The sequence below is a fragment of the Erithacus rubecula genome, assembly GCF_903797595.1.
Source record: "Erithacus rubecula genome assembly, chromosome: 3".
In the NCBI taxonomy this organism is placed as follows: Eukaryota; Metazoa; Chordata; class Aves; order Passeriformes; family Muscicapidae; genus Erithacus; species Erithacus rubecula.
In genome coordinates this window covers 30,113,042-30,125,054 of record NC_136689.1, presented here as the reverse complement: position 1 = coordinate 30,125,054, position 12,013 = coordinate 30,113,042, and the positions used below count along the sequence as shown (strand labels likewise).

The 12,013-nt window shown below is 34.4% G+C and overlaps 1 protein-coding gene across 4 annotated transcripts in view; it reads right to left on the bottom strand.

Annotated features, from left to right (window-relative positions):
* The window catches only part of SNX13 (sorting nexin 13), a 63,902-nt gene that overhangs the window by 18,710 nt on the left and 33,179 nt on the right, over positions 1–12,013 (bottom strand). For all 4 annotated transcript variants that reach the window (XM_079302927.1, XM_079302929.1, XM_079302928.1 and 1 more), the window contains exons 6-16: positions 11,260–11,381; positions 11,020–11,121; positions 10,298–10,386; positions 9,770–9,853; positions 7,276–7,414; positions 6,735–6,823; positions 5,975–6,074; positions 4,306–4,499; positions 3,169–3,273; positions 1,653–1,785; positions 882–919 (exon numbers count right to left, since the gene is read on the bottom strand). In XM_079302927.1, coding sequence (XP_079159053.1) covers positions 882–919; positions 1,653–1,785; positions 3,169–3,273; positions 4,306–4,499; positions 5,975–6,074; positions 6,735–6,823; positions 7,276–7,414; positions 9,770–9,853; positions 10,298–10,386; positions 11,020–11,121; positions 11,260–11,381 — 1,195 coding nt within the window. The remainder of the gene's footprint in view (positions 1–881; positions 920–1,652; positions 1,786–3,168; positions 3,274–4,305; positions 4,500–5,974; positions 6,075–6,734; positions 6,824–7,275; positions 7,415–9,769; positions 9,854–10,297; positions 10,387–11,019; positions 11,122–11,259; positions 11,382–12,013) is intronic.

Genomic DNA, 12,013 nt, shown 5'->3' with positions numbered 1-12,013 from the left:
ATTTACATTAATGTTACTTGTATTCCTTCAGAAAACACTCATTCCTTTGCATGCAAGCATGACCAGCACCTTCCAAGAACAAACTAGAAGGGCCCAGGCACCGCATAATCCAGGAAATTGCATGCAGATTGTAAATCTCTATGTAAATCTTCACAAAACTAAAAGGTTTGGAAACAGTCTCATATGTCCAACTGAATTTTGCATACTTTGTGGCTCACTGCTTGCAGAAATATAGGGAGGATATATATCAAACTTTTAATGATTTTCCCTTTTTAAATAACTGTATTTGCATATTCGGTTTAGGTACAGTGATTTAACAGTGATTTAACAAAGACAAACTGACACAGGTCAAGAATCATTTAAAAAATAAAATTTAACTTGAAATTGGACAGATTAAAAAAGCAAAGACTCGTGGCTGGAATAAACTCCAGATACTTTAATGTTTCCAAATCAAGTCCTAATGAAAAAAAATTAAAAACCAACCAAAAAAATGCAATTAAATTCCTCATTTTACAGTCTCGTTGAATTTAATCCTTTGAAAATTCTGTTTCAAAGGATTTATCTTCACCTATTATTATGTAACTCCAGATTTATATCTATTTAAGACGAATAAATAAGGATAAGAAAGTATGCTTTCCATAAATTAACTGCTTCTATGAGAAACAATGCAAGATTAAAATAAACATGGGAAAATACAAAAAGGAGCTTTATCTTATAGAGTAATTAATAACTTGTGCATTTCAATTTGATTCAAAAACTCTTTCAGAAATTCAACTGCTGTAAAGTTAAAACCTGTAATGTACATTAAGTTAAACTATTTTATCACACTTTCTCTACTGTTGAGGACAAAAAAAAAAATTTTTAAAAATCCAGACACTTACCAGATTTATGCTGCCAGTAGGAGACCCATTAAAAGATTCTGGGAGCAGTGAGGAAAAGGAAGGGAAAAACTAGTTTAGAAGATTTTCCCCCACTGTAAGGCACACATAAATAAAAATGCATCCACAAAACATTATGGAACATGAAATAGAAGTGTGGCACTGAGAAAAATACTGCATGCAACATGCAAATGCTTCAAATTTCCAGTAAAGACATTCAAAGAAATGTAAGTTTATAAAGATTCTAAACAAATACTTCATTTTTTCGTAACATTTTTTAAATTTATATCCCCACATTGTAATGCTTTGTTAAGGAGCTAGTTTAACAGCAAAACCAATTTCCACTGGATTTGTACTTCAGTTAACAAGCTCAGTGATTTCATTTGCTTTTAAAAACCACATCTCCTATGTACTTTCAATTTCTATTTCCAGAGAGGAGTATAGTGATGTATTAAAAAACCCAACATATTGAAGAGTTTTAAATATTTTCAAGAAAAAAGCAGAATGGAAGAATCGCATATTTATTTTGGTGACAAACTAGTTACCAAGATCTGACAAGAATTTATGTAAGATTAATAAACTTACTACAGTGAAAACCCTATGTGAGTCCCAAAACAATTTACACACAAAAGCACAAGGAGAAAAATTAACTTAAATATCAGAGACACGATAGGAGGATTTAACTTCCAAAAAAACAATGTGGATAATTTTAAAAATTTCATTTTAAAGCAGAGAAATACCCCAGGAAATACCCCTTAGAGATACAGAGCTCACCTCCTTCACCATCATCTGATCCTCTGAAACTGGGATCCTTCAGCATGTCCAGCTCAGCTAACATACGCACATACAACACATTCTGCTTGAACGAGGGGTAGAACCTCTCATCTCGCAGCATCAACTCATACACCTTTTGAAACGAAAATGCCAACTTCAGAAATACTTCTTGCATTTTTTAATTGAACAGATTAGTGTTTAAATAAATTCTACTTGAACAAGAAGTACCTGTGCATATGTGTCTCTGACTTACTCTTAATGGAAAGGTTATCAGAAAATATCTAACAAGTCAGACGTGCACATCTAGGAAGGGAAGTAGCACAATAGCTGTAAGTTCTTCTGTCCTCCACTCTTAACCCTTCCAATTGCAGTATAAACCTATTTGGTCTTTATCCATTTCATAAAAGATTATCTCAGTCCCTCCTTGTGGATAAACTATAAATATAGACCTGCAAACACTTAGGGCAAGAGGTGAGAAGACAGAAAAAAGGGGAGGAAAGACACCATACGTGACCTTTCTGACAACTTCTAGTTTAGCCAACACAATTTAAAAAAAGATTTAACCACACTACCTCAAACAATTTACCTTCACAATCAAATATAGATATATATATAGATATATATAGATATACACACACACACACAAGTATCCATACATAGCAGGAATTTATTAATAATGTTTGGATACTCATGCAAACTCTAGAATATTTTAATGATTTTTTCCCCGTGCACCACTGTTCAAGCACTATCATCTAGTAAGAATAAAACAAAACCCCAATCCATCCAGGTTTGAGGAAGCTCAATTCTTTTGTAACCTATGGGAAATTTATGTTCAGCAGAATTCACAAGCAAGGCCCAGATTTCACGAGGTTCTTAATTAAATGGAAGTCCCAGTACAATAGTGTGATTCTAAATTCTACAGCTCATATCACTGATTTGTAGCATGAATGAGAACACTGAAGTAACAATCTAAAATAAAAACATTTCAGGCTGGGTAAATTATTACCAGAATATTAATAATTCACTTTTCCTTTTTAAATACATATATTAGACTTGAGTGATAGAGTCTACATATGCAGGTAGTAAATACACTGGTTTTTTCTTCAGTACTTGCTGCTTCTGAGTGCTTCACTGCAGAAAAGGACCAAACTAATTTCTGGGAACAAATATAGTATTTAATATGGGACCATTACATTCACCTTTGAAAAAGAGAAGTAAAACTGAACAAAAACTGTGTGTATCAGTCTACTCATGACATTTTTCTTAAATTGGTGCACTAAAACAAAGAAAAACATGATAATCCTAAACTGTGTTTCATATTTAGATTCATACAAGAAGGATACCTACTCCTTCTGTCTACTGCTATGGGCTAACAAATGGCAAAGAAAAATCTGACTATTTTAGACAAGTTTTAGGGTTTAGATATTTGACTTCCACCTTTTTTAGCATCTCTAATTATGCTTTATACTCTATAGCATTAACAGTTCTTATGAAATAAAGGATAAACAGAGTATACCTTTCTCTGAATGTCATCAAAGATTTCAGGTGTTGGATCCTCATGGTTCAGTGTTTCTGCAAGTTTTGCTACTAAGTTGTCATCAATATTAACTCTTGGAGATGCCTGTCATAGAGATCTAAATCAACTTTTGTAGCATAAAAATAAGAAAGCTCTACTTTAACAAATAATATCCAATGCATTGCTGCAACTCTCTAAGTAATTTAAATTTCTTCTTCACAAATATCTCTGTCTAGAACATACAACAGGAGTCAGATCCCCTCCACCTCCAAAATTAAGCTTGGAGTTTCTTTTAAAATTTGGAAGTTTCAGTATTAAACACTAGGAATTACATCAAAAACAATTTATACATACATTTTGAAGCAGTACCTAAATCAGATTTACTCAGACTTATAAACAGTTTTTATCTATTTATGAAAAATATTTAGATTCAGAAATCAAGAACAAGCCAATAAAAAAGTAACAGGATGAAGTCCTGAAACATCTGAGGAAAGGCTAACAGACTGTCAACTGCCCATTTCCAAGGGAGAGGTGATTTTTATGCACACACAAATTCACAACAAAGATACTTGTCAATACAACTTGATGAGTGGTTTCTACCACAGAGGAATCCTTGCTGCCTATTGAAAGATACCCAATGGTGATATTGGAGCAATTTACACAGACAATTGTAGAGAGGCATAGGAAATCTATTTGAGACCCAATCTTAATCCAAGTTTGGACAAATACTCAGTTCCATCTTTTTAATAACACTTCTAAAGGGGCAGACAAGGGTGGAGGGCAGAATAAAAGGAAAGAAAAGGATAGATAGCATAGGCAGAGAGACATTTTTTGATTCTGTCTTTACATTGTCTCTAGTTTGTGTATTCCAGAAAGTCAACTTCTTAGGAACACGTTCAGTGCATCTGACAGGGCTGTGAGTGGCAATATGAGCCTTTTTAAATGAGGGGGAACACAAAAGAGGAAGACTTCCTTACTGCTTGACATGAGAGAGAGAAGATGTAAAAGCAGTGGCTTAAAGGTCAACATCTAAGCAACGTGAGCCACACAAAAACCACTTCATATTAACTTAGCTATTACTATATCCAAGTAGTATCAGTACAAAGAATAAAACCAAATTGCAGAAGTTATTCCTACCTTTTCTGATAAATATTGCTCATAAACTCCAAATGCAGCTGCTCTTAATAGACCCTTGGTCTGATTAGTCTGATGTTTTCCATCTTTCTGCCGGCTTTGAAGTACCTCCAGCTGTTGCTGTGCTGTAACCCTGTATCCTTCCACTGTCATCCAGAAAAACAGATGTGCTTGGCCACCAGTTTGCTGCATGTAATCTACAGAAAAGAGATCTTAGTTATTGTTTAGATCTTGGAATAAGAATTCTCTATTATGTTGACTACATATGGAACACCAGGATCTGGTAATACATCTGGAATGCTTACCATATAGAGTCAATAAAAAAAACCCCACATACATATCATGATATGTAAGTGTATATATGTATACATATATACATATTGGTGATAATCAGTGAAAAAAAAAAACTGAGAGCAAAGTCTAGGAATTAAGTAATGAATTCTCAAATGCCCATGTAAAAAGTGAATCCATCGTTACTGTGTGAATGGGCATGTACATTACACAAATGGAAACAAAGTTCAAACTGAATTTCTAAAACACAGATTTACAGAATCATACAAACATTTGGATTGGAAAATATATAGACTGTCAGTCTAACACTTTCAAGTCCACCACTAAACCATGTTCCTAAGCACCACATCTAAACGTCTTTTAAACACCTCAATGTATGGTAACTCAACCAATTCCCTGGGCAGCCAATGCTTCACCCTTCTGGTGAAGAAATGTTGCCTAATACCCAATGTAAAACTCATCTGGCACATCTTGAGGCAATTTCCTTCTTAGGAGAAGAGAGCAGTCCTCACCACACTACAGCGTCCTTTCAGGTAGTTGTAGAAAGTGATGAGGTCCTCCCAGAGCATCCTTTCTCCAGCCTAAGCAACTCCATTTCCCTGGACCACTCCATATAAAACTTAGGCTCCAGACCTCTCCTCAGCTTCAGTACCCTTCTCCGGACATGTTCCAGCATCTCAATGTCTTTCTTGCAGTGAAGGTCCCAAAAATTCAACAAAGGATTTGAGGTGTGGCCTCATCAGTGCTGAGTACAGGAGGTTAATCACTGCCCTAATCCTGCTGGCCACACTATTGCTGATCCAAACCAGGATATCACTGGCCTTCTTGGTCATCTGGACTCACTCCTGGATCATGCTGCTATCAATCACCACCCTCCAGGTGCTTTTCTGGCAGGCAGTTTTCCAGCCACTCTGCCCCCAGCCTGCAGCACTGCCTGAGGTTGACACAAGTGCAGGACCTGGCACTTGGCTTCATTGAATGTCATACAAATGATCTTGGACCGTAAATCCAGCCTTCTTCCCTCTAGAGAGCCTTCCTGCCCTCCAGCAGATGAACACTCCTACCCAACTTAAATGTCATCTGCAAACTGACTGAGGGTGTTCATTTTATGCCCAGGACAGCCTCAAATATCACATCACCCTATCTGCAAACAAGAGGTTCAGACAAGTGCCTTTCTAGGTTGGCTGCCTCACCAACTGTGTCAGGAAGTACCTCCCACACACTCCAGGAACTTCCTGGACTGTTTCCATCTACTGCATTAAAAGGACTATAACCACCAACAAAACCAATGGATATTCTTAGTACTGACATTTAGTAATTCCAGTCCTGTGAGTTAGCATATTCTTTACAAATAAAACAGATCAGACAAATTATCACTTACCCATAAAAAACTGTAGTGCAACATTGTCTACCAGAATATGGTCCAGAGGGACTGTGCAAAGTTTTCCAAAGTTTGCTGCCAGTTTCACAGTATCTATTTCCTGTAAGACACAGCCCAGTGTGTTCACAGGCACTTTTTTAAAATTAACTTTTAAAACTTGTACTTACCACAAAGCATATAGGTTTGAAAAAATTACATTACATATAATAAAGCAGAATCTGAATTATTAGCTATTTTCATGATCACTAGTAAATGAAGACCTCAATTAGAAGGTCATGCTTTCTTAATTATTTGCCTTCAAAACAGGTTGCAGATATTCTACTACATGATAAGCTGGATTTTAATACTGCTGTTCATGTGATATTCCACAGGTCAAATTAACCCCAAACACCTCATCGACAGTGACAGTAGCAAAATTAATTAACAAGAATTAATTTCAGCATTTGATGGGCCACAGGTCATGACATCTTGAATTCATCTCTGTCACATTTTCTTCTTCCTATAAGACATTTCTTGCTATTATTGAAATGCCTTCAGGTCCAGCTATAGAATGCTTAATCATTTTAATAGTCAATGCATGCAGAATATTACATTATCTTGGAACCACATCTAGGCCGAATTTAATAGAGTCAAGAAGCTAAGTAAAGCCAAACATACCAACACTAGTCATTCCTTAATTATAAAAAAAGCAAAATGAAAAACTAATTAGTCATTTGCAACCTCACTCTTTTGAAACTAAAAGAAAAATTAAAACACTTACTTTTCCTGACTGCAATCTCTGAATTCTTGAATCACATACTTTAATAACATATAATAAACTGTTTATTTGATTTTTAATAGTGTTGATATCTGCAAGCAAAAACAAAGACAATTAAGCAATGCAGATGACTAAATAAAGTCTTGGGTTTTTTTCAATTTAAATACCTTGCTAATGAAAGTGAACAAGAAGAAATATTTTTCTCCTCCCTTTTTCAGATTAATGGTTAACTGACTACCATTATTACCTTAAATATTACTGAAACTCAGAACCACCAGCCAGGCAGCTTTGATTCAACAGAAATACACTTAGCTAACCAAATTCTCTATACTTATGAAGAGGAACCAAACACACACCAAGCAGCAAAACACTTAAGAAAATGAAACCCAAGCCTTATCACTTCTCACGCAACATTTTTTCTATATTCAATAAAGTACTTCATACTATGTTGCACCAGAGCTTTTATTTTTTAATTGTTGCAACATTCAACAGAGATCATGCTGGTAAATGCATTTCATATTTTGCAAAATAATGCAGCACTAACCATCTCCTGCTGTATCTAGAGATCGAAGATATTGCAATTCTTCACTTGCTTTATCTTTCACAGCTTCCAACTCTCCTATATTATCACTTAATTTAATAATATTCATAAAGGCCTCATAGTTACAGTTGGAATCACGAATCTGAAACACAAAGTTTTACAGTGTAAGTAATGGAAAACAGCTAAAAGTACAAGATATTATTTTTCTTCAAGTGAATTAGTTTGCTATAGCACTGCAAAGTGGCATTTTGAAAATTCCTTGACACTTTTAAATCTTCCTTTTGTTTTTGAAATTTTATATGGACTAAGACAGAAAAAGCATGCATAGTTAAAACCTATCTCACACCATCACTTTCTGTTTTCAAGAAGTACAACAAAGACACATGGAAAGTCCATCAACCTGAAGATTTCTAAAATCCGTTCCACCTTCTTCTGCTATTATCTCCTTAGCTAAGTAGGCAGAAAATGGTGAGACCACTGAAAAAGTTCAGCTTTATCAAGACTCCCTGCAAGTACACACATGCTCTGAGAGTAATGGCTCCTTAAGATACAGAATTACAAAAATAATTAAAACATTATACATGTAATCATAACCTACTGAGGGGAAAAAAAAGGACATGACTCCTCTCTGGAACCCTAATTCAGATACCCTGGCAAATACAATTAGGCTATTTAAATACATACTGTTTTACCAGTATTGGCATAGAGTGAACCTGCTTTAGGGACTCAAAGGAATTTGTGCAAGTGAAGGAAGCCTGCTGTGCTGCCAAGGTCACTGGAAACTGTGCTGTGAATGCAGCATGGAGATCAGGGAAAGGTTGGCAGCTTTACAACATGTGCACACAGGTGCTGAGAGTTGAGTTCTAATGCTGTCTTTACCATCTGAAGCTAAAAAAAGTCACTTCACCCACATCTCTTATAAATGCTCACTTTGATATGGAAATGTAATATTTGGTCTGTAGAGGAAGTGCACTGAAGAAGTGCATTGACATGAGCTGCACAAAGCAGAAAGAATGGATAGAATCAAAGTTAATGGAAAAATCTCCCTAGAAATCTGCTTTTAAAAGTAATAGTACAAGCAATACTTGAACTTAAAATATTTGTAAATTTGTGCATTTCACAGTGAAGAGAGAAGTTTGAATTAACTCCTAATTTTATATTGAAGCTTTGTATTTTATTGCAACAGTATTGGACTGTGGTATGCCTAGAAACCTGGAATTAAACTTCTCTTTTCCAGAAACTGATCTTTTCATTCAAGTCTGACTTTATGTCAAAGGTTCCAAAAGCAGACAGGATTTATTTCAGTCATCTCTACTTCTGACTTTAATTTCTGCAACAATCTCTATTTCATAAGACTTGTATACAATGTTTTCCTTATCTTTTGCCTTGCACATTTGCTTCTTCATCTCAGAATGCAATTTTGAAAATTAGTTATTTGGGACATCACTATTATAACAGAAAGCTTTATAAAAAAACTCAGAATCCTATCTCTGGATGCAGCCAGGGGCAGTGCTCAGTAAATAAAGAATGAGGCCAAGTTACAAATAAAGAATACACGTAGGAGGAAAGGGGAATTGAAAATTGAAAATTCTGGTCCAGATGAGCAGTATTTTTTCTTACTAAAGCTAGGTTCCTGTAGAATGTGTGCAAACTTTTATATGAAATGGAGGAGGCTGGAGTGAAGGAAACATTGCACACATACACTTGAAGACATTCTGTAATTCCATACATAATGAGAACTTTGAAATGTAAGGGTGCTTGCAGCATAGAATTTGAATGTACACTGTAAGATTAAATATATGAATAAAAAGAGAGAAGCTGAGGGGAAAAAATTAAACTTGATTCATGAACTATAAGAGATAATAATGTATAAGTGTAAGTTTTAACTTGCTTTGCAAAGAACCAGTAATATTAATTATAGCACAAATATTCTATTTATATTAGCTTAACTATATACTACTACATCAAAAAGTTTGAGAGCTCTTCTTGCAGGTGCATTAGAGAATTACCAAAGTAAAATAAATGTTTCTGCCCATTCAGTTAAATCATTTAGGGTTAACACAAACAGTTCTAAAACAAGTGCCCTGAAAATCCTTAGCAGAAAGTCGAAGTTTCTTATTTTTCATTCTTGAGGCCTCATAAGCTTGAAAGGCCAAACTGTAAACAGAGTCAGGGGAAAACACCTCCACAGTTACTGCCATAATTCCCAAACAGCTAAGCAGAACAATAAGAGTGAACTTTACATTTTGTGATACATTTGTCCTCAGTCAGGCAACTTTTGCTGAACAACCAAAATGAAGAGTGAAGATTTTTAAACTCTCTTTCTGTGTGTGTATAAAATTTAATATAGCAGCCCTAAGATCATTAACTCTGCCAACATATCCATTGGTAACGTTTATACCAGACACCTATCCACAGTGATTAAAGAGAACATCTGTTGAGCTTTATATGAAAATGTTCTGGAAATACAAATAATTTTTAACATTTTAAATCTTACCATCCATATGACATACTGATTAATATAATCAGGATCACTGAGCTGGTTTATTAATGGAAGAAGAATTCCTCGGGAGAGGATTTCCTGAAAAACAAAGGATAATAGATTATTTTATGCATTTATTCATAAAGCTACTAAAACTGCAACAATTTAAACATCACTGAGTAGAGCTTAAAACACAAAAGTGTAATTACAGAAAACATTTAATAGCCACTACTACATTCTCTTCCAATTAACACTACAAATGAAAATGTGTAATTGCAAGAAATGACAAGAAAAACAACTCAAGAAAAAAACAACTTTGAGAAAAACAAAATCGACTTTCTCATGCTTTTGTTAAGACAGAGCTAAAAGAACCTTCAAAAACATTTCAGACAAACTGTTCATTGCTATTAAATCAAGACTCCACTGCTCTGAAAAAACCCCAGTATTAAATTAGATAAATTTTAGAAAATAAGACCAGCAGTTTAGGTACTTTTTTTTTTTATGACATGAAAACTAGGAATAGCTTTTAGAGTCTGTATTTACCCTGACAAAGTATCGCATGATCTTGTTCTGGAAGTCTCCAGGAGGTAGCAATATATACAGTAAAACCTCACATAGATCCCTTAGGAATCCTAGAGAAGGAAAACAAAAACCCCTCAGCACAATTTCGTATTATGTTACTTCACATCTTACCTGATATCACTAAATCCCATAGATAAATCTTGAATTTTGAGTTCAAACATATAATGTATCTCTTACAAGCATTTCAGTAACATCTTTCACTGAAGAAAAAGATCAGCCTCAAATGCAAGACAACAAAAGCCAAATTGCAAGACTAAAAAAAAACCAACAAGCTATCACTAATTGCTTTTTCTTATTTAACATATACAACTTTTTTTCTCCACCTTCAACACTTTGCCTAAAAATATAGTGTTTTTTGAGAAAATGCTACAGAAGTGTAATAAGGAAGGTACATCTAATGAAAAGCAGTAAGAATCTGCAAAACTATCTCCTTCTTCCCAGGAAAAAATATTTTTCTCTTAAAATTCTTCCAATGAAAGGAGGAAGACTTACATATATACATGATTCATTTTAGTTATAGCATTAATATGTACAAACCAGAGGAAATACACATATGGCAGATAACCACACTTTGAAAGTCATATGCTAAGATTTTATGCATTTAATATTGTGAACATAATTGTTAGTATTTTAATCTAGTCTCTTGCACTAAAATATTTATTCAGAAGAAAATATTGAGAGACCTTCTTCATCTTTGGGAGAAGTGCAGACTAGATCACGACAGACTTCTTTTTCCATTTCAACTTCAACCTCAAAGAATGTATCTACAAGTTCCTCAGCATGATCTGTGCAAAAGAAAATAAAAAAAACATGTTTTTTTTTTAAGATTAGAAACTTGAGAGCAACTTGAATTATAAAATAAACCTAAATTTATTTTACACATATAAGATACTCAGACTCAATAAAAAAATACTTCTTATTACCTTTCATCTGATTGCCTTTCTCTGCTATCCTTTGCTGAGCTTTTCTGAAAACTCGAAGATGAGTGCCAAAATCATCAACAAGTCGTGTAGTGAAATAAGGCTGCCAGTCTGTTTCCTTTGACCTATAAGTAAAGGACATCCATGGAAATTAATCCTTTTATTGTGAACACAAAGAACAATAATAAATTCCTACTTTTCCTTCCTTCCTTCCTGCCAAGAACCACACTGATAGTAAACATGGAAATGCAAAATAATAAATCAGTCTCCTAATTGACTATCCACTGAAAACCCAAATATTGTAAAATACCACTCCTGCACAACATTAATATTTATGCTTGATTTAGGTGAAAGTCAACACTTGCATCTAGAATAGTGTTCTCATTTGTGACACTTGCAAATATCTGTGAGAAGTCCTGAAATAAACAGTTCACAACATAAAACTAAAATACTCTCCGAGTATTTTTCAGGCATACTTTTTACCACTTTGGAAGACATCTAAACAAAATAATTTTCTTCTGAATTTGCAGAATACGTACCAGTGACAAAACACACATTTCTCTTGAAACTAAACACAATCTAATATTCTCAACAATTGATTCCACAGCTTATATGAGGTTATATACTTATCATACTCTTTCAACAACACACATAAGTTTAGATCACAAAACAGTCACTGTTAGATTTACATAAAACTACTTCCTTAGTGGTGCAAAAAGGATAGAGGTATTTTTATGATATCTGTGCCTTACTAGGC